This window comes from Pestalotiopsis fici (assembly GCF_000516985.1).
Source record: "Pestalotiopsis fici W106-1 unplaced genomic scaffold PFICI_Scf_12, whole genome shotgun sequence".
NCBI classification, from domain to species: domain Eukaryota; kingdom Fungi; phylum Ascomycota; class Sordariomycetes; order Amphisphaeriales; family Sporocadaceae; genus Pestalotiopsis; species Pestalotiopsis fici.
The window spans coordinates 781,534-807,781 of NW_006917102.1; the positions used below are offsets into that span (position 1 = coordinate 781,534).

At 49.1% G+C, this 26,248-nt stretch overlaps 12 protein-coding genes across 12 annotated transcripts in view; 4 read left to right on the forward strand and 8 right to left on the reverse strand.

The window, feature by feature from the left end:
* Positions 1-239: 239 nt before the first annotated feature.
* Positions 240-942, reverse strand: PFICI_13999 (uncharacterized protein; the record flags this gene model as incomplete). The annotated part of the gene is made up of 4 exons (XM_007842580.1): positions 240-311; positions 364-532; positions 591-723; positions 780-942. 4 exons carry the CDS (start codon positions 940-942, stop codon positions 240-242), a joined length of 537 nt encoding a protein of 178 aa, XP_007840771.1.
* A 91-nt stretch (positions 943-1,033) lies between these two features.
* On the reverse strand, positions 1,034-1,357 carry PFICI_14000 (uncharacterized protein; the record flags this gene model as incomplete). Its single annotated transcript, XM_007842581.1, has 2 exons — positions 1,034-1,209; positions 1,285-1,357. The coding sequence occupies 2 exons, from the start codon at positions 1,355-1,357 to the stop codon at positions 1,034-1,036; spliced, it is 249 nt and encodes an 82-aa protein (XP_007840772.1).
* A 1,035-nt stretch (positions 1,358-2,392) lies between these two features.
* On the forward strand, positions 2,393-4,017 carry PFICI_14001 (uncharacterized protein; the record flags this gene model as incomplete). The annotated part of the gene is made up of 4 exons (XM_007842582.1): positions 2,393-2,539; positions 2,590-2,851; positions 2,906-3,552; positions 3,607-4,017. The coding sequence occupies 4 exons, from the start codon at positions 2,393-2,395 to the stop codon at positions 4,015-4,017; spliced, it is 1,467 nt and encodes a 488-aa protein (XP_007840773.1).
* A 480-nt stretch (positions 4,018-4,497) lies between these two features.
* PFICI_14002 (uncharacterized protein) lies at positions 4,498-5,646 on the reverse strand (the record flags this gene model as incomplete). Its single annotated transcript, XM_007842583.1, has 1 exon — positions 4,498-5,646. The coding sequence occupies one exon, from the start codon at positions 5,644-5,646 to the stop codon at positions 4,498-4,500; it is 1,149 nt and encodes a 382-aa protein (XP_007840774.1).
* A 1,164-nt stretch (positions 5,647-6,810) lies between these two features.
* PFICI_14003 (uncharacterized protein) lies at positions 6,811-8,562 on the reverse strand (the record flags this gene model as incomplete). The annotated part of the gene is made up of 1 exon (XM_007842584.1): positions 6,811-8,562. One exon carries the CDS (start codon positions 8,560-8,562, stop codon positions 6,811-6,813), a length of 1,752 nt encoding a protein of 583 aa, XP_007840775.1.
* Positions 8,563-9,621: 1,059 nt separating this feature from the next.
* PFICI_14004 (uncharacterized protein) lies at positions 9,622-11,974 on the forward strand (the record flags this gene model as incomplete). The annotated part of the gene is made up of 7 exons (XM_007842585.1): positions 9,622-9,748; positions 9,816-9,992; positions 10,058-10,602; positions 10,670-10,943; positions 11,008-11,183; positions 11,235-11,415; positions 11,529-11,974. The coding sequence occupies 7 exons, from the start codon at positions 9,622-9,624 to the stop codon at positions 11,972-11,974; spliced, it is 1,926 nt and encodes a 641-aa protein (XP_007840776.1).
* Positions 11,975-12,239: 265 nt separating this feature from the next.
* On the reverse strand, positions 12,240-13,318 carry PFICI_14005 (uncharacterized protein; the record flags this gene model as incomplete). The annotated part of the gene is made up of 2 exons (XM_007842586.1): positions 12,240-12,968; positions 13,037-13,318. The coding sequence occupies 2 exons, from the start codon at positions 13,316-13,318 to the stop codon at positions 12,240-12,242; spliced, it is 1,011 nt and encodes a 336-aa protein (XP_007840777.1).
* A 1,240-nt stretch (positions 13,319-14,558) lies between these two features.
* PFICI_14006 (uncharacterized protein) lies at positions 14,559-16,391 on the forward strand (the record flags this gene model as incomplete). The annotated part of the gene is made up of 1 exon (XM_007842587.1): positions 14,559-16,391. One exon carries the CDS (start codon positions 14,559-14,561, stop codon positions 16,389-16,391), a length of 1,833 nt encoding a protein of 610 aa, XP_007840778.1.
* A 458-nt stretch (positions 16,392-16,849) lies between these two features.
* PFICI_14007 (C-8 sterol isomerase) lies at positions 16,850-17,571 on the reverse strand (the record flags this gene model as incomplete). The annotated part of the gene is made up of 2 exons (XM_007842588.1): positions 16,850-17,214; positions 17,289-17,571. The coding sequence occupies 2 exons, from the start codon at positions 17,569-17,571 to the stop codon at positions 16,850-16,852; spliced, it is 648 nt and encodes a 215-aa protein (XP_007840779.1).
* Positions 17,572-17,941: 370 nt separating this feature from the next.
* On the reverse strand, positions 17,942-19,258 carry PFICI_14008 (uncharacterized protein; the record flags this gene model as incomplete). The annotated part of the gene is made up of 5 exons (XM_007842589.1): positions 17,942-18,329; positions 18,385-18,773; positions 18,840-18,907; positions 18,960-18,996; positions 19,052-19,258. The coding sequence occupies 5 exons, from the start codon at positions 19,256-19,258 to the stop codon at positions 17,942-17,944; spliced, it is 1,089 nt and encodes a 362-aa protein (XP_007840780.1).
* A 2,822-nt stretch (positions 19,259-22,080) lies between these two features.
* PFICI_14009 (uncharacterized protein) lies at positions 22,081-22,500 on the reverse strand (the record flags this gene model as incomplete). The annotated part of the gene is made up of 3 exons (XM_007842590.1): positions 22,081-22,235; positions 22,324-22,395; positions 22,437-22,500. The coding sequence occupies 3 exons, from the start codon at positions 22,498-22,500 to the stop codon at positions 22,081-22,083; spliced, it is 291 nt and encodes a 96-aa protein (XP_007840781.1).
* A 3,026-nt stretch (positions 22,501-25,526) lies between these two features.
* Positions 25,527-26,248, forward strand: part of PFICI_14010 (uncharacterized protein) — a gene marked incomplete at both ends in the record, with an annotated part of 1,331 nt that continues 609 nt past the window's right edge. The window contains one exon of the mRNA XM_007842591.1: positions 25,527-26,208. Coding sequence (XP_007840782.1) covers positions 25,527-26,208 — 682 coding nt within the window. The remainder of the gene's footprint in view (positions 26,209-26,248) is intronic.

Sequence of the window (26,248 nt, forward strand, 5' to 3'; positions counted from 1 at the left end):
CAAAACGTGAGAGGGAAGAGGGGGCTGAATGGATATGGAGCATCATACACTGTACAATCAATAATTATACAAATACACAAAACCTGTCATGTGTAACGGACCACGACCAGATGTTCATCCTGAATTGCTATAAACATGAATATAATGTGAATATAAAGGAGGGTTTCCTGCCATAATCATCTCATTCGAGACACCATGCATTCTTGTATTTAGACTCAATAAACCTTTAACAGACGTCACTAAAGAACCTCGCCCTTTGACTCATAAACGACCAAATTGTATTCGGGCTGAAACTCGTTGTAGAAGTTATGCTGCAAATTGGTCAGTAAGCACGCCCCGAGTAATCCGTTGATCCCCACTTACAGGCGACTGCATGGATCTGGCAGTGTACCGAGCCAGATCATCGGAGACGATCTTCTTTTCAAGTCCGTTAGCAGCAGCAGCTTCTGACATGAGTTGCACACGGAACGCCTCATCCAAGCAATAGAATAGGAAAGCGGCTTCATCAACCGTAGTCCCGCATGTGATGAGTCTATTCAAAGTGAGCACTTCTAGCACAGGGTAAATAAGATAGCATGAGACCAACTCACCCATGATTCATTAAAATAGATGCTGTGTTTGTCTTCCCAAGTGATTTTGCAATGGCACGACCCTCGTCTTGCGCCAAAGCAATTCCTCCATATTCATCATACACACCAACCTTCCCGTAAAGATTGCAGGCATCTAGATTGCGAAGTTGTGAGCTGGCGAGCGATAGGGAACATACGAAACTGTCTTACCTTGTGTAAGCATTTCGATAGGTTTTCCAAATGAGGCCCATGCTTTGCCCCCCATGCTATGGGCATGTGCCACTGCAATGACGTCGGGCCGGGCCTTGTGAACTTCTCTCACCTGAGCCGATGTGTGAAGGGGGAACTGAAGACGAGATGATCGAGGAAGCATTGAAAGTTGTCTGAGTTGATCTCTAGTCTACAAAAGAGAGGTGCTGAAGAGCGACTATATACCCAAGCAGGTGATCTGCGGTGGGTACTGACTACGTCAGTACGACAACTTCGTAGTGAATCATGAACCCGGCCTCGTTGATCATCGCTTGATTGCCCCCTTTCACCACGTACCCTTCACCATCTACCAGGACCATATCAGATGCCTTGAGCTGGCTAAAGTGTACGGCGAAAGGATTCATCCAGAAATGGTCAGGGAGTATTGGGTCTGAAAGATTTGAGTTTTAGATTACTACCCCACACCAGCACGATGTTCTAGAATAGCAAGGCAAAAACATCTTACCTCGGACAGAAATATGCCCTGATGTTCCCTCAGTGTACCCATTTTTTCCGAAAAAGCGAAAAGCAGCTGCCATGTGCTGGCGAATCCATTCTCGCTTCGCGTTAAGATCGGTGAAAACAGGAATCCCTCGAAGCCGAAGCAATCCTTGACGGTCGCCCCGTGCAATACCCTTAAGAACAGGATCGTTGCTTGGCTCAGGGACATCCGCTCCAAACACGGCCGGTGTTTCCGGGAGGGTGGTGGTAGTGACGGTTGTGGTAGACACGGCGTTTCGAAATGATTCAAGAAGTTCCAGTTACTGGATCGCAGTGTAGGACGGCGACGTAGCCTGTTATAATCTTGTACGAAATCTCAATGTTACTACTGGTGGTCACTACAAATGGATTTATTATCCGAAGCTATTGGACCCAAAGTAGCCATCAAAAATTCAATATACTTTAGTCCAAGGGCTGATGGGCGTTCAACGAGTGATGCAATCATGGGTTGAAAGAGACTGATAAGATGAAAGCTGGGGATTGGAGCCAATACAATGGCCGGGATGATGATCCGAGCTGATAAGAATGAGTTCGGGATACAGACTCATCTAATGACGGGTAAAAGTATGCGACTCCCGGGACTCAGACCATGCATCCCTGTGTTGGTGCGGCTTGATTCTTGAGAGGCAATTCAACACGGCGGACTAAATGCCGATAGACCCCAGTCACTACACATATTCGTTTATACCTAACGCACTGAGGTTCCCCCGATCAGTTTCCTACACTAAAGCAATAATTCGACTTCAACTAGCGGCCGATCTATTCTGATAAGCGCGTAATTTTAGAGTGTCGGGTCGATTCCACTACAGGGTACAGACAATATACTTTTGCGCGGTTACGTGGTTCGAGGCCCTGCAAGCGATAACAGCACCCCAGGCCCCAGAGGTGATAGCAATACTACAAGTCCCAGAGTTGATAACGGTACGCTAACCTTGTCCACCCCAAAATACGGATCGTGCATAAACTCCTCATAAAAGGACGTTTACGCGACCTCGTTTTATTTACTAAGGATTATACTAGAAGAGAATCATTTCTTCGAACTATTGTCAAGTTCTGTTGTACCAGTAAACACAATGTCCAAAGAGGCTGCTGAAAAAAAGGACGATGAAGAAAACGGTATCCAGCCGACGTTGTCTACGCAGCCTGGAACCTATATTCAGGGAATTGTTCATGACGATGTCTTTGGAGATATCACACAGGGAGGTCCAAACTACCGTGCAGTATGTCTCATGTTTGTGCAATATTGTCTAAGTTGCTGATACCCTCGCAGTTGGGATGGAAGGGCACGGTTGTGCTCATGTTGAAAACGCAAATTGGCCTGGGAGTATTGACAATACCGCAAACCTTTTCTGTACTCGGCCTCATTCCGGGAACTATATGTGTAGTACTCATTGCTGCCATGATCACCTGGTCCAACTACGTCATCGGTATCTTCAAGTTGCGCTATCCGAATGTTTATGGTATTGAAGATATCGGTCAAATGTTTATGGGAAAGTTTGGCTATGAATTCTTAGGAATCATGTTCGCCATCTGTGAGTCAAGCTACGAATTAACACAACATTTTCACTGACTTTAGGGGGGAAAAGACTGGATTACCACTGCAAGTTCTAGTTTCATAGGCTGGTCGACTGCCTTGAATGCAATCTCAAGCCATGCTACTTGTACTGCCGTGTATGTAGCTGTTGCCGCTATTTTGGCTGCATATCTTGGGAGTATCCAAACCCTCGGACGAATTTCCTTATTGTCCTGGATTGGGATATCCAGTATCCTTATTTCAGGTCAGCATTATACAGATCATTCATCCTCAATTTCACTACCACTGACTGAAACTCTTGAATCAGTCCTAGCCTTAGTTATTTCTGTCGGCGTTCAGGATCGGCCGGCTTCTGCCCCTCAGTCCGGACCTTGGCAATCAGATTACGTTCTTTTTGCAAATCCAAGCCCAGCTGAAGCTTTTGCTGCAGTCTCGACCATTGTGTTCTCCTTTGCCGGAACACCTGCCTTTTTCAACATTGCTGCCGAGATGCGGGACCCTCGAATGTACACCCGAGCTGTGCTCATCTGCCAGTCGATCATGACTATAATCTATGTCACGCTCGGGATTGTGGTTTACCATTATTGCGGGTCATATGTCTCGTCTCCAGCTTTGGGCTCTGCAGGCACAACAATGAAAAAGGTGTGCTATGCAATTGCGCTGCCGGGCCTGACCGTTAGCATCACTCTGTTTATTCATGTAATGCACTTCTTGTCATATTTTAATGCTGTCATGGATCTAATACGGCTTCAGTTTACTGCAAAATACCTCTTGTTGCGGTTCCTACGAGGTACTAAACACTTGACGCAGAATACGCCCACCCATTGGGCGACCTGGCTTGGTTGCACTGTAGGCAGTGCCCTCCTCGCCTACATCATTGCCAGCGCCGTCCCCAATTTGAGTGGCCTCGTGTCTCTGGTTGGCGCTGTCGGTGGTACCATCATGTCGTTGCAACCCATGGGCTTCATGTGGCTTTACATGTTCTGGGGCGAGAAGAAAACCACAAAAAGCATGCTTTGGGCCAGTTGGGCTGTTTTTGTGATTGTTTCTGGATCCTTCTTGACCATTGCTGGTACTTATGGTGCTCTGAGCGACATTATCGCAGACTACCGTGCTTTGGGGGGCACTGCTGCTTGGACTTGTGCAGACAACTCAGGCTCTTAATAGGGTCAGGTCGAGCAAAACACATTGAATCAGTGAAGAAGAAAGGTGATGGAGTGTTTATGAGGCTTCCGGAATGTGTCATCAGTTAATTTCATTTGAATTTTATTACTTGCCTTGACCAACTCGAGGGATCTCCAATTGCATCTTGCATTTGCCGGCATATTTTGAGCAAGTAACGCTGTGAAAGTTACAGCAGTTGACTTTGACGGGCTATCGCACATAGAACTTGGTCCTCGGCACTCTTTATGCAGATGATTTTGGATGTAGTTCCACATTACTTTCTTCGTGTCATTTTTGAAAACCTGGTAGACGGCTCATGCCGGCCTTCAAGACAACTTACGACGGTCACTTCGCTCACAATGCCGGCAGTAAACATAGCAAAGTATAAGGTTCATTTTTTAACAAAAAAGAAAGAAGTTTTATATGATTTTGTACAGCACCTAGAGTCTTTGAGTTACTTGAAGTATTATAATTCCCGTCTCAGAAGTTGGCGACCTTTGTGCCGAGGTGGTGCTTGGCAGCAAGAGACAAGATTGCATTGCCAGCAGCCAGGTCAGTCACGCCTACACCAACACTTTTGTAGATGACGAAACCTTCCTTCAGCCAGGCGTCCATAGAGCACCCAGAAGCCCGCTGCTTCATCTGCAGGATCTCGCCCACCGCAATGGTTTGTCGCCCATGGAGTTTGCTCTGAATCAGCTCGTCTGTATGTAACAGACAACATTTACGATCGTCGACAATGACCGCGCCCTCGGGATGACCAGGAAGATGGTAACGTATACTGGCTTCGGCTGCGCGGCGCATCAGGCTGGGGTCTAGCTCGATCATTCCAGGCTGCCATGAGCCGATAGCCGAGATGTATGGTCCTTTCGTGTTTGTTTCGTCCAACTTGATGTAGCTGGCGGGGAAATGAGGCTTCCCGGACGGTATAGTGCAGAATATCGCGTCGGCTTCTCCAGTAAGTCTTTCCAACTCGGATTCGTACTTTTTGTGCGTTGAAGCCAGAAAATCAATTTTCGCACATGACTTCCACCGATGCTGGTTTTCTTCCCGAAGTTTCTTGACTGTAGCCTCTGCTCTGCTAGGGGAGCGGTTGATGACGTGAATTCTCTTGATCTCATCACCTCTCAGTGCTAGAGCCAGTCGAATGTGCCACAGTGCTTGCATGCCAGCTCCGAACACCACAATGTTGTCGGTCTTGAGCCTTTCCATATACATAATCATGGCGCTTAAGGACGTTCGGTATCCAGTAACCTCTTCTGCATTGATCACTCCGACTGCTCGGCCATCTTTGTCACATACAGCAAGAAGGCCGCGTATTGGCGCCAGCGCTGAGGGCTGGCCTCCTAATGTTTGTAGATTGGCCGGTGCTGATGCAGATCTGGAGGGAGGCTCAACGATGACTTTGACTCCGACCCTCTCTACTGAAGTGAATGGTCTGAACAGAACCTTTTGCCCATCTGGCCTGACAACAATACCGGGCTCAGGCTGATAAGCTTCCTCCGGCCCAGTCGAGAATTGGATCAGCGACTCGCCAATCTCATTCTTTATCGACTGAATGTCGCTCCTGCTAAGCCCAATCAACAGGTCGTGCACCTGGGAATTGCCCAGAATGTTGAGGTCCGCCATGGTAGTATCGCGTTCGAAAATTGGCCTTCTATGCTCGTTGTTCTCAAGCTGCTCTTGGCGTCGTCGACAAAACAAGCCATAAATCAGTTATGACATGCATCGCTACAGCGCCGCTTGTGACCGGGGTGTCGAGCCCGGCGATCCAATACCCCGAGGCGGCTCGGAGCCGAGCAGCGGAATGCTTCTCCACGTCAACACATCGCCCCACAAGATCGGAGGTCAGCGCCGTAGCGTTTCTACGTATCCGTGCCTACAGCCAGACGATGGTACCAGGTAGTAACCAGTATTATCACTCTTTCTATCTATCCAAGTGAAGCTTCGAGATTGATACTATCGATTCGTCAGTGGTTGCTATTGTGGTTGACCATTGGGCGTGGGGGTCCTGAAACAGGCAGCCGCAACGAATCGCATCCATGACCGTCGAGCCACCTCTCAAGCTAGTGAAGTCCCTTTGGCGCTTACGGCGCTTACATAGTAGCTGTGCGCATCGAGGAAACCACCGCGGTAGACGACCGGATGACGGCACCGGTTATCTCATGTGGGTTTGGCTGAGATAGCACAAAGAAGCGAGTGCCGGCAGAAGCTTGAGTAATATGGTAGCATACATGGGTAGCATTACTATAAACCTATCAAGTACGCTACCGGTAGCGTACTTCCTTGGTCCACAAATGCTGCCCTTCAACCAGGTGTCGCCGGATAGAATATCTTTTCGTTTAGGTGATGGCGTACCGACAATCTACAAATCGGTATTACGAAAGACGTCCACCTTTGGCCTGACCTTGTTTAGAGTATCCAGCCGATAGTGTATTTTGACCGGTTCGCCTGCTAGAATTATGTAGAGGCTACTCCTGGAGCCGTCTGATCAGGTGATGTTCATGACGTCGCATCTCAAACCCTAGGCACCAGCGTTTGGATATGAGAACCGAAATGTGCTTTCAAATACCCAGTCAGTTTTGTGAAATTCAATGATTGAATGAGGGAAAGACGTTGAGAAGGTCTCTGCTCAGCTAAAGACTCTGGTTCAAAGGACAATAATACATAGCACAGGTGCGGACAACCAATAATTTCTTTTTCTTGTGACTACATAGGTGAGTAGACTACTTGGACTAGAAACTTTCATTCATTCCTGCTTCCTTCCCGAGAGATACTGCGTGAAGATCGGTCCTACTCGTCAAAAAGCCAAGGTGGACGCAAGTTTGCTGCAGAGCGGAAGCCGAAGCAAGCAACCTCGACGCATCCAGCTAGACTTCCAAAATGGAACCGGCGCCGCGATATTCCGGGACCATAGTGGGCATATTTGGAAGAGTTCGTCATGATGTTTTGTGCTTTGAGGGGAATAATTGGCTCCGTTAACAGGCACCAACATGTATCTGTGATCAACGACGCCCCAAAACGTTGAATTTCGCCAATGTACCCCGCGCGCTCAGCTTGATCATAGATTGATCGGCCGGTTGTGATGATCATGACAATGCCCTTTCGGATCTTCTTACCCCGAACAAGATTTGCAAGTGTTGAGAATTCCTCGAGAGTGAAGTGCGGGTTTCCAAGGGATATAAGATCAGCAGAAGGATCCCTAGCCGTGTTTAATTCATGCCAAGTGATTTGGAGATCTTTGATCTTGACATTGACCCACTCGACCTCCCGTATCTCGTCATCATAGTTGGCAGCCTCTGGAGTTATGCCTCTGATGTGAAACATGGGGGCAGACGATGTCGTGGCGAAACCAGCTCCAAAGGCTTTGAGATCAGGAGTTATGGGCTTTGATGTCTCGAGGCCGTAAATGATCGGGATACTCGACCCAACAAGCCCACCGATGTGGTATCCCAAAAGCGGGAATACTGACTCATCAACCTCATTGGTGAATATGGGTGGAACATGGATGCCAATCTTTGGGGCTCGTTCCTCCAGTAGATGACAGCCCGTGTAGGGGGCCCTTCCCGTCAGCGCCACCATGACTTCGAGATAGTCTGGGTATTTATGAGTACGGGCCCCAAGCACACTATTAGCGAAAACAACCGCATTGGACTCTCCCCAGCCGACTTGCTCGCCAATCTTTGGTTTCGTGTCTAACAGATATGGTGCACAGGTGAAGCTCATCTGAGCACCCATTGCCAAGTAATGGTCTCCTATGGCGTAAGAAGCTTCTGAAAGCTCCGGGTCCGCCTTCAGCTCTCTCCAACGCCGACGGTCCACGTCTAGTGAGTTACAGGTGGTCGGTACCGCGAACTCACCGCCGAGTTCTCGAAGGCGCTGAGGAATTGCAAGACTAACTTTCCCTGCATAGCAACAGGCATCAATATGGACCTGAGAAACGCTGATGAGGGATGCAGCTCCTTGGATGGCAGCAAAGCTGACAATGGTCTGCATTGCCAACTTTGTAGCAGCACTGCAACCTTGACCACACAACATGTTGTCGTCCTCTGGCGAGAGCGCTACCTGGCTGGTATCTGGAGGGTTTCGCAAATGCACGCGCGTATCGTCGTTGATGTCAAGATATCCATCAGTGCTGATATGTGCCATACCGCCCATTAAAAGAGAAGCCCATGTTTGCTCGTCTTCTACCATCACAACAGGGATGGACTTTGAGAACATGGTACCGGCTAAGACGACGCCCAACGTCAGGATGTCCTCACGAGCGTGGAAAATGAATGCTGCCGGGGCGCTACCATTGACAAGCATTTCGATAATCACACCACTTCCACTGCACGATCCCCTGCCTCGCGGTACGACGAGTATCTTGTTTTGAATTGAGGTACCTCGTAGCGGATGATGTTCGTCTTGAATCAACCCGCTCTGGGCGTTGACACCCATCATGAAACTGAGTGGGACATTGGTAGAGACTATCTCTCCCTGAGCATCGCCCTTGACCAAGAATCTTCCGAAATCTTGAGCATCGTTGGCTGGAGAATGAGACATTGTTATTGAACTCTAAAGGTGTTGAAAATGCCTTCAATATTCACGGCGGTAAAAGAAAATGGTAGATAATGGTCAATTCAAGCAGACGGGAACGAATGAGTAGTGGAGGGGCGATGTACTCGACAATATTGATGATAACCAGCCCATCAAGGTAGCATCATTATCAGGTGCGAACAGCCTTCTGGTTCTACATAGGATCTTCTATGAAGTTTCTAGCGGGTCCAGGCACCGTGAAGCAGAGATTGATAAGCTCTTCGGCTTGTTTGCCGAACACAACAAGACAAATATAATAACCATATCTATGGCTAGAAGACTTTTAAATTAGTGCAGTGGGGATGCACACAGAAGCTGACCCCGCGCGACCTACCGCTGCTCCGTAGACCGGAACATTGAGTGTCAAACTCGAATATGATCAACGGTACCTAGACTGCGCTCAACTCGAACCAAGGTTGGGGGCCCTAGACTGTATTAGGCCAGGGGCCCAATGTCCTTATCAGACTTGGAAGTGACTATATCGTAGGCCGACTGTAGGGCGGCTTTGGCGCTAATGAGGTTGTCTTTTCCCTGTGCCAGCACCCTATGGAGACTTTATTAGCGCTCCAGGTAGCAGTCCAGCAACCCCTTACCTATACCACCATGAAAACTCCCTCGTTGACTAGCTCATTGGCAGTCCACCGCTGTCTTCTCTACATTGGGCAAAAATTGAGGTATTACGAAGTAGAGGAGGACTAGAAGTTATTTTCTTCTCATGATGGAAGCGTCCAGCAGTCAAAAGCGGGTGGTGAAGCGGACATCCTATGCGTGAATATCCCCCAGCTCTTGTTAGTCGGTTTACGTGCTAATGTCCCCCACCGTCGCTGTAGCTGTACGCGATGCCGACGACAAAAGATTAAATGCTCTGGCCAACAGCCGTGCGAAGGATGTAGGAAACGACGACTCAAGTGCGTTCTTGATGATCGTGGCAGCAAAGTCCAAGTAACTCAAGAGTATGATGCTCTGCTATTTTTGCGACTTCGAACTCAGGCGCTGATGTTGCCCTCCACATGAGACAGGTATATAATGGGCCTTCAGCAACAGATTGTGCGTCTGGGGCGCGCACTGCAACAGCAGCAATCGGTAGGCCCTGTTGCGCCCGTCCCTAGCGATGTTGGTCAGGGGCAACATGGGAATAGCGGCCACGAGAACTGTAGGTTCAGCACCTAGCTTTCCCCGATAGCATCAAAAGGCTGCAGTATAATTGACACCATTCACAGTGGCTCAACCAGCTTTACTAGATCAACACATTGAGCACGAGCATGATGATACCCTCGATACCGCAATTGGTGCTTCGATCGACCATGAGCGCACTGTAGATCAAGGCTCTAGCATGCTGACCAACCCACTCGCTGCATCTCCGTCGACGTTTCTGTCCGCATCGAATGGAAGAACGTGTCAGTTTATAAACACCTAGCTAAATGCAGCATGGCCATGAATTAACTTGAAAAATTCCTTGCAGTCTATCTTGGAACGTCATCAAACTGGTCTTTCACCGGGCGCATACTGCACATGACACATGAGCATCTGTTCCAGACGCCGCTGCCGGCTAATTCCATTCTATTTGACGGAACCGCCTACGATCTGGGCTGGGGCGGGACTAGGATGCCTTCCGAACGCAGCCCTGCTCCTCCCGTCATGCCCAGTCTCGACTACGCCATATATCTGTTGAACGCCGTCAAGTTCCGTTGCGGGCAGATATTCCACCTCTTTGATGAAGACGACTTCAAAATCCGGCTGCATGATTTCTATGCAGAGCCTGAGAGGCGTATAGAGAAGGCTGGACTGTGGTATATACAGTTTCTTTTGATTCTAGCTCTTGGAAAGGCCCTTCTTTACAAATCTTCAGGCAAGCGACCAGCAGGCGTCGAGTTCTTTGCCAGAGCCATGCAGCTTCTTCCTGATGTCACATCCCTCTGCCAAGATCCTGTCCTGTCTACTGAAATCCTTTGCGCTATTGCGCTTTATCTTCAGTCTGTTGACTATCGGAATTCCGCTGACATAGTTGTGAGTGACTTCTAGACATTCGCTGCTGACCAGCCAGCGCGTACAGTGTGGTTGACTAATGACTTAGATTGGACAAGCTATGCGCATGGCTTTTGGCTACGGCATGCATACGGATATGCCAGTTCACCATCTCGGGGAGGCCCTCGTGCAGCGCTGCCGCAAGGTTTGGTGGACAGTTCACATCTTGGACCGGCAAATAACCTCTTTGATGGGTAACCCACAGTCTATCAGAGACGAAGCCATCCACTGCAGCCTCCCTGTATTCTCTGGATCACCTCACCGAACTTCTGCATTGGATATTCACATAAAGCTGGTTCGCATAATTGCTTATATCAATAACAGTATGTCATAGCAGTTATTTCTTGTCTTTTGTATCGTACTGAACTGACTTTGTACCATGTTTAGACATTTATGGGGTCAATGGCAGGCTGAACGAAAAGTTCCTCATGAGTACCAAAACTGCTTTGGGGGACATCGCCGGCCTAGCCGACCAACTCAAACAGGTGCAGCCATTACAGCTTGATGAGCCCGAGAATGGGGCATCGAGGATGTCTGCCTCTCTGCATCTTCTATATCACCAGGTATGGCTTTCTAAGCCTAATCCTAGTACCATCTGACATGTGACTTGGCAGTGCATTGTCCTTGGGATCCGTCCCATCATTTTCTGCTGTTTGAAGATCCGGTACGAGGCCGAAGTAGACTTGGGGCATCTTATTACGTCCCAGAAGGTCCAGAGTCTACTGAAAATATGCGTCGAGTCGGCTTTGCAGATCCTGAACATACTCGAGAATTTGCAAGCCCAGGGCCTGCTGGGTAAGTTTTCCATACTTCAAGATCTTACAAGAGTCCACGGACTAACGGTTTTGAAGAATGATTCCTATCCTTCGATCTTGATTATGAATATGTTGCTGCTACTGTTCTTCTAGTCATGCCGGTTATAGAAGATCGGTTCTGGGACCACCGCCCCTCGTGGTTCCGACGCTCGATTGCGCTTATCGATGAAATGGTCACAGCGGGAAACCTTGTTGCCAGCCACCGAAAAGCTGATATGCAGCTCTTGAATGAATTGGTAGCGTGCTTGTCGCCTGCGGAATCTCGGACCGCGACGTGTGCAGAGGCGACTTCTCGGGACTCCACTGACCACGTTCCAAACCGTTTGCATCCATCGACTCAAGGATCTGGGGTTTCTGAGTTTTTGTCACAGGCCAGTGAATCTGCTTGTCCCGAGATATCACTTCCACAGCAAGATGTTGTTGGTATGAATGTATTTGGAGATGAGTTCACAGCGGAGCAGATCCTAGCCCTGGTAGATTCCCTGGAAAATCAGGATGCTGAGTGGATGGCTCGTGCAATGCACGAAGATACAATCTAATAGATTGATGAAGATGGGATTGCAAAAGGTTATAATAGGTTTGGTGCAATAGTTGTATTAGTTGAGTTCAATTTAACACAAAGCTTCAATAATAAGGCATCGTCTTGTCCCGTCTTGTTTTCTCTTTAATTTATTCTCGTACTGATGAGAAACCACAAGAATCAGCGACAGCCGGGGGGGAAAGTCCTCTTAGCAGTCTGGTAAAATTCTCATCGGTCGGCTACCATCCCGTCTGCCAACCTCTCCTCTCCAGCCCTTGTCTGTGTCAAGACTCTGTAGGAGTAATCACCAGCTGCGTCATACCACAGTACTGGGTGTACCCATCCAAGCCGCAGTCATCTCCATCGAGCTTCAATATGGTACTAAATCCGCTCGCGCCCTCTAAATTGCAATAATTGGCCGTATTGGAAAGTGCTGTCGGAGTGCACGTTCCATCCCACTCGCTGGGGTACTCGATCTGCAAGACGGGCTTATTCGCTTCGACATAGACGGACATGAGCTCACACCACGGTGCTTCGCCGTTCTTGCCAGAGCAACTCTCAGTCACGGCAAAGTCGGTGATTCCGTCCTTGAGCAGTCCGCGACTAGTCCCGTCAAATGTTGAAAGGTCGAGCAGTTCCGGGGCATTCTTTTGGCCAATGAGCTTGTCCTTGGAGTGAGCGTAATCCGATATGGCCTTGACATAGTTGTAATAGTCTGTCTCGTTGAGAACGTGGCCGTCACTCTTGCGCTGGACCAAGGTCGGCTCCTGGTACCCGTCAATATTGTCCGGGTCAAATGCATCGCAGCCCCCGGCCACACCGCGGTCAATAATGGCCTTGGAGAAGTTGAGAACAATGTCGCTGGTAATGTCAATGTAGTGCTCGCCCAGCCAGAGGGGAATATCCCCAAGTATGACGCTGTCGGGAAGTCTGGAAGGGTTCTCCTCGTCTGCAGGTTCGACGCCACCAGCGTTGAAGTAGCAAATGACAAAGATTGTTCCATCCTGTACTGCCTGAATTCCCACCTTAATTAGCCCACATCCTCCTGGGCAATGGTATGTCTTGAAATAAGCTTGCTTACTCTCAATCTGGCAATTCCATTCTCATCCGGCGGGTTCTCAGTAGTATCCTTGTCAGTCTCATCGTAAAGATTGACATCCCAGACTTTTGCGTCCTGGGGAACGATTGGTGTTGTGCCCTCTGTATCAACGGCAGTGTCAATTTCAATTTGCCACTTGACGCCTGGCACGAAAAAGCTAGGAGTGGGAACCGGCGGTGCCCTGTGTTGAACGTTTACGGTTGTCCCCTGCACAGCGGTCGAGAGGGAAGCAATTATAAGTGGAAATATGTTGGTTGGGATCATCTTCAAGCTATTGAGGGTGCAAAGTTATGGGAATTAGTACGTCAGCTTGAAGAGTGACTGGATTATGTCCGGGCTTGAGTTTGAATTTATACCTACCCAGTGCATGATCCAAGCGTCTGCCAGTCTGTCATAACTCTTTGCAAGAGATGCTGGGAATTTGGAAAGTGATTCGAGATGAATCATAAGCAAGGTCGCAAGGCTTGAGACATCTCCGCGGGTGGCGTGCAAATGACACGGGCCAGAGTAAGCTCGCATCATCCTACCCATCAAACCGATTAAGAGAGAATAGAGTATTCGAGAAGCAAATGTACGTGGCTGACAATAATTCTATTGTTCATATATCAGCTAATGGTAAAAAATGATCCTGTCATCTTCTCGTGACCAGAAGCCCAGATAACAAGACTTGGCAGTAGCCAATCAAGACGACTATTCATATCCACTAGAATTTAATGCCAATGGACAAAGTCTGGCCCGTGTTAACTCAGCCTCGACCATTATTACCACAGGCCTCAACATTATGCGGCCCGAGGTTGTTACGCACTAATGCCATTCGTCATAGTCTTCGATGCATTGACTTTGGAAACGAAACGCGCATTAGAGCTTAGAGGACCTAGTCGCTACCAAAGACGAAGCAACTTTGTTTCGTTTCCTTTAGGATAAATACCATGTAAGCACTTGTTGTTGGATTTGCAAAGAATTACATGATTGTACTAATGATATGCGGCGTGAAAATATGGGCTGTGTATTCAAGCTTTGTATAGTCACGGATGGCTATAGCCAAGAAAATTGAAGTGAAAACTGGGAAAAGACGAGACAATAGCTCTGCTGCCAGATTCTCCTGGTGGTCCTCTTCAAGTATTTTGAAAAATGTATCGCACATCACGAATTGCCGTTGTGAAAACTTGGTGCTGACCGGACACTAAGACTGCTAATGTGTGCCATGGTTGACGACCTCGGCCGTGCCAGGATCGGAGCTGCGGGGCATGCGGAGGAACAGTTGGATATTATTACCCGCGTCCGTCGTCCAAGTGCAATGTCTGACCCGAGCATTTGGGATGCATCATGGCTAGAGATTTCCGAAAAGTTGCACTGGCTCGAAAAAACAAAATGATAAAGATAACGTGTACGTAGGCCCGTCCCGTACGTTGCCGGCCTTTTGTAGTAGCTGTGGGGTTTCGTACATGAACACTTCTGTCCCCAGAGAATAAATCAATTAGATTCGGGTATCAAAAATCAAGCCATGTCGCAGTCAACTTCTTTGCTACGTAAAAGAGGGGTTCGCATTGCGTTGGCCTTGTCGGGCGGAGTCGGAGCCGTGATATTATCAACTAGAAGCGCCCGACATAACAGGCGCCTCACGGACGATCCAGCCACGAATGCGAAATCGGTCTCGGCATCAGGCGATGGCGTTATCAAAACCGACGTCCTTGTTGTTGGTTCTGGGGGTGCTGCCCTGACGGCTGCTTTGCGGGCAAAGTCACTCGGACTCTCGGCACTGGTTGTCGAAAAGAGTGACAAGATTGGCGGAACATCCTGCTATTCAGGATCTGGCTGCTGGATCCCAAACTCACATATTCACGCGGACCAGAGGGACAGTGTAGAAAAGGCGCGGACGTACATGGAAACCATCACCAAAGATGTTGGACCGGCCTCATCGCCCGAGCGCAAGACTGCATTCTTGGAAAACGGACCCAAGATGGTCAAATGGCTCGAAGATCAGGGCTACCGATGGACTCCCACACCAGCATATCCAGACTACTTTCCGTACAATGAAGGCGCTCAAGTTGGTGGGCGTACAATTGAGGCTAACAGTTTTGATATCAATCTGATTGGCCCGTGGAAGGAAAAGCTCAACATCAATCCGGTACGCCCTCCGCTGCCGCTCTTCACGTACGAGCTGTCGAAAATCGTGCGCGCCAAATGTTCTGTAGAAGGCATGTGGACGGCCGCCAAGATATTCGCCGTCCGCCCTTATTGGAACAGACTCTTTGGTAGCGAGCCCACGACTCTTGGCGTATCCATGATTAGCCAGCTCATCTATCTAAACGTGCGGGCCGGCACACCCATCCTGACACAGTCGCCCATGAAGGAACTAACGGTCAAGGATGGCCGCGTGACGGGAGCAATCATTGAGCGCGAAGGCAAGACCATTGCGGTAGAGGCATCCCACGGTGTCATTCTCGCAGCCGGTGGCTTTGCCAGAAACAAGGAGATGCGCGAAAAGTTCCAGCAGCCAGGCATCACGACCGACTGGACCTCCACATGCCCCACGGATATGGGAGAGCCCATTGCCGCGGCCATGAAAATCGGCGCGGCCACCGCCCTCATGGACTCTGCATGGTGGGGTGCCGCTCTTTGGGACCCCGTCACCAAGAATGGCATCTGGAGTTTATATGATCGCGGCCTGCCGCATTCCATCATTGTCGACAAGGAGGGCAAGCGCTTTGCCAACGAGTCACAAAACTACAATTCCATGGGGACGGCAATATTGAAGCGACATGAAACCATTGATACTATACCTGCATATCTGATTCTGGACTCGACGCACAGGAAGCGGTATCTCTTTGCTGGGAGATATATGCCAGGTGCTGAGATTCCGGACGAGGCCATCAAGTCTGGGTTCATTACAAAGGGAAACACATTGGAGGAACTCGCGACACGGCTGGGGATCAATGCTGCTGGTTTGACAGAGACGGTTGGCCGTTTCAATGGCTTCGTGGAGGCTGGGGTTGATCAAGACTTTAGTCGAGGAAGCAGCGTCTATGACTATTTCTTGGGAGATCCGTCATATTCCCCGAATCGAAATCTCGGCAAGATTGAAAAAGGTCCATTTTATGCATCCAGAATATGGCCAGGCGATCTAGGCACAAAGGGTGGCGTTTTGACGGATGACCGAGCTCGGGCACTGAGGGAAACACGACGCGGTGGTTATGAGACGATTCCGGGTCTGTATGCTGTCGGCAATTCGTCTGCAAGTGTTATGGGCAGAAGCTACGCAGGAGCTGGCGCGACGCTAGGACCTGGGCTGACGTTTGCGTACATTGCAGCCACTGATTGTGCCAAAAAGGAGTAATCGTCTGTCGATTGTCATATATTCGCTGATACATGTAAACAACCTGAGTACCTCCAGGGATTCACTCAAAGACACGTTTGACCTTGTACTTGCATGTATTAACATGAAGATATGGTTGTGCAAAACTTTGTCCATTTCAGTACGGAACAAAAAGCTCCATGATCATAGAACTAGAAGTGAGCTAGAAGCGCTGAACATGGGCTGGATTTAAGCTGTGCCATAGGGCAGTCCCACCACTGCGGAGGCCAGTTATAGTGGGTTAGGCCGGTACCGACAGCGGTCTGCCTCCGATGTAGCAGCCACTATATGGATACCTCTAACCTAGTACCTTGCACTTTTAGCGGCGGATGCATGTTACCACTTCAAGTGTAGATGACCGCATCTCGCAGTGTCGATACACAAGCCTCTAAACATCTCCAATTCCCACCTCTCTTCTCTTCATGTTTCTTTTGCTTCGCTCAAAACTTGCCAACCAGCAAATTGCCAACCATCTCGCGCGCGGTGACAGCGGTCGTGGTCCACATGGTCGGAAAGTCGAGGGTGCTGGTTAGGGAATCGCCAAAACCAAAAAACATCATGGGCGGGATCCAGCCGCGCGCATACTCGAGGGCAAAGCAGTGCTCGGGGATCTTGTACTGCTTGACGGTGCCGCGCTCGAGGTGGTGCACGCTGCCCGCAGGATAGATCTCGGGCGTGTACTCGCCCGCCTTGTACGCCCACTCCTCGCCGGTCAGAATGTGGAAATAGTCGTCGGCCGTGTGTCGTCCCGAGTGGCCGTCGGTGCCAACGGCAGAGCCATAGATGATGAGGTATTCGGTTATGCCTGTAAAATCAGAATTAGTCATGAATTGAGTAGAGGACCGCGGTGACGAGGCGTGGGCAGAGAGGGACACCGACTGGCGTGAATGATGAACATGGATCCCATGGCACCGCCATGATTGTTGAAAAACCACTCCTGCTTCATGTTGACATGCTTGGGATACATCTCGTGCAGCTCAGTCGTAATATAGTCGACAATGGCGCGCGTATCATTGCCATGTGCAGCAATACCGCGTTTGGCCAGGTCGTGGAGATGGTCCGTTTTGAAAATGTAGAAAGAGTCGAGGTTGCGATCCACCAGGTAGATGATGGACGACAAGACGCCAATTAGAATGGCCAAAGAAGTCGAAAGTCGGGCCATAGTTTCGCGATTCAACGAGCTCAAAGGTGTTGACGAGATCAGGAAGGAGGAAACATGAGCATAACGGTGAAATCTTTTGGGAACGTCAAGACAACCAATCCAGGGTAATGCAACTACAGGCAGCACGTCCATCGGCGGTCCGTCCTGCATGTAAGCAAACAAGCGAGTGCCCCACACAGACGGGCGTCCATGCATGCAAGGCAATATTGAGTATTCCAGAAGAAAACGATATAAAAACAATCTCGCAAACTCTTCCAGAATACTATGAATCAGTTGGAAAGAAATTAAATTAAAACTCTTGAAGCTTTGCTATGACAAGCCGTAGATATTGCTTGATGGACCAAAAAAAAAAGCTTATACCTGTCCCTTGTTATACGAAAGCTTCTGCTTGTCGTATTTCAGAACGCACAACAACCCTATCGCAATCCTGTCTCTCAGACGAATCGCTTCCTGAAATGATAGTCGTGAGATTGATGGTGTCTTCGTGCCCGTGGTGGCTGACTTTAGGCGCAGATGCAGGTGCAGTGACGGATGCGCTCGAGTCGCCTTGAGATGTTTTGCGGGACAGTATGTATAGCTTGTAATTCCTCTGAAGCTTCAAAAACAAGGGTCGCATAACCGGCAAACAGGCAGACACAATGCCCAGAGAGGTTTCGATGAATGACATTGTGGCGATTTTCCCGCCCACCCAGGTCGAGTCGATTGTTTTTGTTCCTCGATAGATATAGTAAACACGTATCCAAGATGCGATGCAGACTCTGAGAACAAAGGATTAGTGCATATTCATACACATGGGGGGTAGAGGCAACTGACATGCCGCCCAGTAGCATCATGCCACAAATCACCAATCTTCTCTTGACGGAAACTTGGAGTTTCCAAATACTGGGAATAGGCGTTGCAAGAACGACAATATCAAGACACGCATTGGTGATACTCCTGATGAGCCCATATGCGGGCTGGTTGATACAAGTACCGCGTGCGCCAGGAGTATAACGACTCCACACGTATGTTAAAGGTCGGCAGGCTATCAAATTGACGACGATAATGACCATCATATGACAGACAACAACAACCCCGAGAAAGTCGATCCACATTCGAAATCGTGTTCTATTGGCGGCAAAAAGCCGACGATAAAGCAGCAGGATTGAAAGCTTTGTGATGGATACGGCCGATATCCAGAAGAATGCACACACGAAAGTTATCTGACGTGTTGAACAACATATGTTAGTGTTGACTCTATACAGAGGACCGAGGTAGGGACAACAAACTTTGGCGACGGAATTGAGCATGTCTTTAGTTACGGCCCAGACATGAAGCCCTGCTCCGGCCTGACCGGCTAAAGATTTGAGTATGTACTGGCTGAGGTCATGGAGTTCTGAAAAACATACCCATAATATTGATGCAAGCCATGGCAACGCACATTACCTTGACGTGAATGAGAAATAAGTATCAATGCACAGTTGATAAGAACAAAACGTACCAGAGCTACCAGAATAGTATAGTCATCTGCATGTAGGCGAGCACCATTGCCTCCTTTGGCGGTAAATCTCAAAACAACTATGAGGATGGTGAAGAGGAGTAGTATTACAGTCAAGACGATACCCCCAGTCCTGTGATCCTCCGCCAAGTCAATCCCCGGTGGCGGCGGCCCAACGGCGGCAATGAGAAACGGGTCCGCGTTGGACATTTCGAATACGTGAGGGATTCGCCTCGGAAGGGTTATCCAGTGGAAACAAGTTCCGTTTGACCGCAGTAAAACGAAATGCGTGCACTAAAATCCGGCAGAGCTTCTCAAGGCGGTTTAGAAAATTTTCCAGCACTATTTGGTTTTATAACTACAATGGAACCCAACCTACTCGTAGGCTGGGGCATGGCACTTGCATGCCAAAAGTGCCGTCCCAAAGCCGCCTTGTCTCAAGACCCGCCAGCCTTACCGAAGGGACTACATGCATGCATGCACCCAATGTCAGAGCCTCGCCCAAACTCGACTCGCACATGGTAAAGTTCGTCAGAACTGACTGGTAGACAATTATGCATGTCAGCGACGGGCCGGTAGTTAGGATCGAAATACAAACAAGGTTACATATGATGCCCCATAGTGTTGCCGAATCCAGAGAGGTGCAGGCAATAAAACTATGTCGCCCAATCAGGCATTGCAAATGGTGCAGCACATTGTTTGATCCTGGCGGAGCGGAACAACCAAGTTCAGCCTCGCATCCGTAGATCTTCTTGGGTAATGCCAATGGTATATTGTGTAATTGTGTTGAAGACTTTGTTAACCGCATCAGGAGATGATTGTTCCACACACAGCGCCATTAAACTACCTATCAATCACCTCTTATTGTGGTCAGCATCAACTCTGCACACATGCATTTGTACTACGTGGACACTTGATGAGATTTATTTGTATCACTAATCGAATGAATTTTCGGTATTTCATCTTACCTCGGTAGCGAAATCATGATGTCTGAAGGATTTCTGTACCCGGAAGACTGGATGGCGCTGCATGAAGAGCCTGACACCAACTGCAGCAGACATTACATCACATTTAAGACTATTGGACGGTATGGAAGAAATCCCAGTGGCCATGAGCAGGTGAGGTAGGTGTCTAGGTAGATCTCATGCTAGGTAATCTTCAGATATCAAACGCAGCCTGGGGGCGATGCGGCCTTCTCGGCCGTATATCGGTGCACGATTGACAAGCAGAGCACGAGCAGCATGGACATGTGCAATGTTATCTAATCTCTTGATGATGCGTGGAGCCTTTACAAAGTGCTGCGCCGTGTAAGGCGTCTGCTTCTCGCGAAGCGCCGACCACTCATTCTCGTGGCAGCTGTTCCAAATTGTCTTGCGATACAAATAGACGCAAAGTTTTGCATTCTACGCGTCGCAAGCCTTTACCCAGGCGGTGTCTGCCTTGCGGTAGGCTTGGGCAATGATATCGTCGTCGGGCTTGCCATTCTCCGTTTCAAAGTCGATGAACTTATAAGGCACCCACATGCCTTTAATATCGAGCCAGTCTAGGACGACGGCATCTTGGGACTTGTCCAGTCGCGCCCGGACATATGCCGTCTATCCAGCTTTGCGGTGCTTAGGGGGATTATACTTCTTGGCAACACAAAGGTTGACGAGAAGCTCGGCTCTGACGTCTGTGTCGAACAAGGATTGGTCACGGTTGGGGTCCGGCAAGCCCTGACTTAGTAGAGCCACTGCTTTGACCACTGAACGCCAACATGGCAGTGTGTCGGATGGGGCTAAAATGCTGCATGGGGCCAATCCCAAATACCAAGCGCCTTCCAGATACGGCATCCCCACCAGTGCCGGATCAGATACGCCGGTAGGATTCATTTAGCGTTTGTAGCATCAGTATAGTGAAAAGTTGTTCAATTAATGCGCGTGATTGATTTTGATATTTCGCCAGAACCTATAGCTTGAATGAATTCCTTTTCCTTTTTCTTTTATGTTTCTTTTGCGTTGCTGTCTTTCAATTCTGCCAATACAATCTGAACATAAGTCTATCTCAGCTGGCGGTGTCAGTACTTTTGCAAAAGGCGAAAAAGAATCTTGGAGACGCGGCTCTGTCGCCGAACTCGGCAAAGATCATCGCATGCGGCTCTCCTATGCTCCAGGTATGCAGTCAAGAGCATGTTTTTCTCACACTCTCATACATCAGCGTCATCCAGGCCCCAGGACGTTTCTACTATGTGTTCGCTTCAGGCTACGACCATAATCTGACCAATATCCTCTCATGCTAATTTACCCCGGCACTGTTGGATATGTCATGGTTATCCCAGTGTAGAACATATAAGTTCGATGACAATTGCTTACCTGATGTACCGGCCGACCTAGATATTCAGCACCCTATTCATCAATGCGGTGGTAGCTCAAGGCATGTCCTTCACATGGTTGAGGCTAGAAGAACACTTTCAGAGGATGATTAATGTGGCGAAACTTGCATTATTATGGGCTTTCAACTATGCAACTCTTCTGACTTGATGATTGCTACCACTCATCCTACTGCCCGACGGCCCCGAGCCCAGCCCTCACCGCCTGTATCCGACCAGTCACTAGCAAAACTGATCGTTCCCGCAATTGTTTCAGACCGTCGCCATGACCGAAGAGCTCTTTGTTGGATCATCCGTGATTCGATGCTAATTTCAAATGGGAAGCGTGTCGGTGAATCTACAACAGTCAAAATCAGCTACGCCAGACGAACGTGCCTGGCGGGCATAGGTGGATTGCAAAAGCCTGAACCACGGGACCGTAGTTTGATGCCCCGGGTTTGTGCCTGGGATGATCTCACCTGAGCTGATGTGTGAAGGGGGAACTGAAGACGAGATGATCGAGGAAGCATTGAAAGTTGTCTGAGTTGATCTCTAGTCTACAAAAGAGAGGTGCTGAAGAGCGACTATATACCTACGCAGGTGATCTGCGGTGGGTAATGACTACGTCAGTACGACAGATTCCCATCTCTGTGCCCCCCCCCCCCCCCCCTTCTCCAGCACCCCCCTACTCCATTTCTTCAATTTCAATGTTCTCATCTTCTTCTGCTCTGGTGGGAGCAGCGGCAGCGGCAGCGGTGGCGGCGCCGCCCGCCATGCCCGGCGAGGGCTGGCCCAGGATGATCACACCGGAAAACCCTTCATGGATAGTGCCAATGTGATCTATATAGTTAATTAGTTGAATGCATATCTTAGTAATGTATGTATCAATAGTATGTGTAGGCAAACTCAAAGGTAGGGTTGGACTTACAGTTGTTCTGGGCCCCACCACGGCCCCGCCGGTTGTTGCGGCGTCGGAGGCGACAGAACCGGATAGTGTGGCCTGGTCGCTTGCAGTAGTAGCATGTCCGGTCTCTACCAAACCGGTCTCTTCCTGCACCACCGCCGGTAGGGGCATCAGTAGCGCCGGTGATCGTCTAAACCACATATTAGAAGACAAGAAAACAAAAAAGAAGAAGAGAAGACTTGAACTTACCTTGTATTTATGGCCAATCCGAATGAATGAAGTCAGGAAGAGAAAGAAGAAGATGATGATGATGATGCATCTGCATTGCCACTGTGAGGGAGGGAGAAGAAGATGATGATTATGATTTTAATGTTGTTGTTCATGATGACGACTGTGATGATAATGAATGAAAAGGAAGAGAAAAAGATCTTTGGGAACTGGACAACTTTTTGTAGTCAAGTTCCTTGCGCACTCGCTTTTGATCCCGAGGCAGTCGCACTTATCACTCCTTCCATTGATACTACGGAATTTCCCAATCAAGACAGAGTAAATACAAGAGATACACCACGATGAGATCTGCTGGGAAAGTGCCTGGCATCAGTTGACCATTCTCTGCATGAAGTATTCGGCTCTTTTTCTGCCGCTCTCCAGCTTCACCGCCCATCGACTTCCTCAAACAACAAGGCAGCAGCGCATTCTCAGTCTTTTTTCCAGTAACTGTTAAACAATGAGAGAAAGAAGTCCTTGAGATGACTCATGTGATGCGGTAAGTGCTTTCCTCGCGAGTCTACCTTTATATTGCCTTGCCTAAAGCTCCTAGCAGCTTCGACTCGGAGATGCAGTCCGGGCCCAGATGTACGAGTGTGCCTGCCATGACATATACAATGTGGCTGACTGTGCAGATCTGAATTATCTCGAGGTAGTGGGTCACATGGACAAATTCAAAGTACTGTAGCATCGCCGCCACCAAGGTCGATCATCGCCACCAGATGCTCAACTTCATTCTAAGTTGTACATTGCATGGTCACCTTTTCTTCATTTACGGGATACTCTTGGCCGCAAAAGCCATGTTACGTGACATGTCAAATAGATTCCAGCTGTTCAAATTCCCTCGACCATGCGAGCCCATGTTCATCTAGCAAAAGCTGGTGTTGCAGCATCGTTGGCAGCCATTGGTTCTATACCAAGTGGCGGGGACACTGACGGTGCGCTGAGTTTCAATTATGGAAAGTGCGCACTGGAGCTCTCGTGCTTGGTGTGGCCTCTGTGATTTCACATTACGATATCTTGTCGACCCTGAGCCAAGTTGCAGAGTGAGGAGCGAAGGAAGGCGCTAGTAAAGATAACTGGACTGACGTTATGCAGCAATGAAGGCACATGCCAGCGGGTTCTCTATTCAATATCCGGGCAGGTGGTTTGTGATGGGTACTTTCCTCGTCAGTGCGACAAAAAGGTGATTGTATGGGTATGGTGTTCAGTTGCGAAACTCTAGCGGCCGCAACCAACGGGCTCATTTCACTCCAACAGACCGTGAATTACCCTTGATTGCAAGTACTCCGACAATCAAATGCGTGCCTGGGTCCGGACTTGAGGTCCGTATGGTCGGTCTGAAGAGCGGGTCCTGATGCGACCGTCGCGTGAAGGAACACGACCATGCAACTAAACCAATTGCGCGTGGACCGGGCAAGTCCTGCGTGCCCGAAAGCTTGCCTACCCCCTAAGTTATTGGGGAATAGATTACGGTAGCTAGAGTTTCGCTTTAACAATCTCCATAGCAATGAATTGCTTTACTTTACTGTTTGGATTTTCCCTTGATTTCCCTTGTCTTTTCTGCGTGAACCATATTCGTTGATTCAGCCGCAACTAGGGTGATATACCTTGCCATGTCGAAATATCTTCAATTCATCAAGTTCATGGGCGTTTGACACGCTGTTGGTGTATAATCGAGCAGGAGCATGTTTGAACCCAAGGAAATCAATAGTGTAATGAGTTTTGACATGAATTTCGATAGTAACGGACCATCAAGATTTGACTTCTCGGGATTGTCTTCTGTGAATTGTATGATCCACGTTAAAAGAATCGGCACGCAAATAAGACTCTACCTTCATTTACGTAGTGCTACCTAATAAGGTGGCCCCCGATGAGCCACCCACCTTGCGCCTCGCAGACGGGGTCTCGGCCTGGAGCATCACCAGGCAGGTGCGGCTGAGGATTCTGTTGGGATGTCGGGGTTGATTAGCACAAGATCCATGATACTGTTGTCGAGGATGAGAAATACGCGGCCTAGAGAAGAGAGCAGCCTTGACGCATTCGAGCAGTACGACCTGAATCAAGCATAAAAGCTCCATAACAAATGAGCCATCAGTGGTCACTGTGCCCCACAACTGTCGCGAGACTAGAAGGCCTAACCTTAGGCGAATGTTTATGACATACCAGCAGAGTCTGCCAGCGGCCACAATGGGGCAATGGAGCAAATTTGGAGCCCAATACGAACATGGCGATGGGCAATTCTGGCTAACATGCTCACATCATGAGGAGATTGGTGAATATGAAATCGAGAAAACGTCACATTGCTTAATGGGGCGTTTGAATGGGGTTCAGAACGTCGCCAATTTGGGACCGATACGTTGAGCAATTGTCGAATCATCGAGGACTTGTTTATATGTCCATGCTTGGCATTGCAAGTTGGAGCCGCTGACCAAGACGAATTTGGTCATTTCTCGCCGACAGCACTAGACCGCCGAAACACTACCGTACACTGCCCTGATCTGCACCCCGCTCGCTTTACTCACTTGCGCTGATGCGGAATACTTTGCCCACTTGGACATGGTTGGTAAACTACGCCATGGTGCCTTGCTCATTAGGGTAGTTTAGCCCGCGGCATATTCTGCCAACCAAGGCATAGTGCTTCATTTATAGTCCATCTACCCCGCGAATCCCCAAATCTGGTGTGGATGGGTGATCCCGTGGGGCTGGTGGTATCGAGTCCGGGGACAAACCATTGCCAACCGAAAATAGGACATAAAAGATTGGTTCTTTGCCATACCCACACGGAGTAATGAACATTTCAAGTGGCAAGGATGCTTGGAGTATGATGAAAAAGTCATGTATATTAAGGCAGACTTGGAATGCCGCTCCTCTGAAACAGGACTGCTGTACTTTATCTCCCCTCTTGACACATTATAATCTCTTGAACATACACGTTGTATTTCCAGCTGTTCAACATCATGACTGTCGACATCCTAACCCCGACACATCCACACACTATTGACGGTGTGCACCTCCACGTCAATGATGGCCTGCTGGCGTCCAACGAGGTGGACAAGCTGCAGCCATCCTATCCTTCCGAGCCCATGGAAGTCTTGAGGGAAAGATATAACAAGAATGGCTACCTCCTTCTCAAAGGATTGCTACCGCGCGAAGATGTTTTATCAGCACGAGCCTCCTACTTTGATTCGCTCTCGGCGAGCGGCGTAATCGAGCCGGGTTCCGCGGCCGTTGATGGCATCTTCAACTCGTCGGCATCCGCTACCGATTACCCCGGCATCGGCGCGGGCAGCGTCAAGGGCAACGCTCGCCCCGGCGAGACGGACAAGTCGGAAGTCTTTGTAGACTTGGCCTTGAAAGCCCACACGGACGACTGGTATTGCGGTTCCGAGGATGGCAAGACGCGAGGGTTTTGCAACCATCCCGCCCTGCGCGACTTTATCTCCCGGTTTAGCGGTTGGGGAGACGATACACTGGCGGTCAAGAGAACGTTGCTGCGGAATAATACTCCGGGGAACAAGGCCATTGGTGTTCACTATGATCAGTCGTTTATGCGATACGGAGAGCCTACTTCGGTGACTGCTTGGGTACCCATAGGAGATGTATCTCTCGACGGAGGCGGCTTGATCTATTTGGATGGCGGTACGTTTTCTCTCTCTCTTTTTCTCTCTCTCTTCTCTCT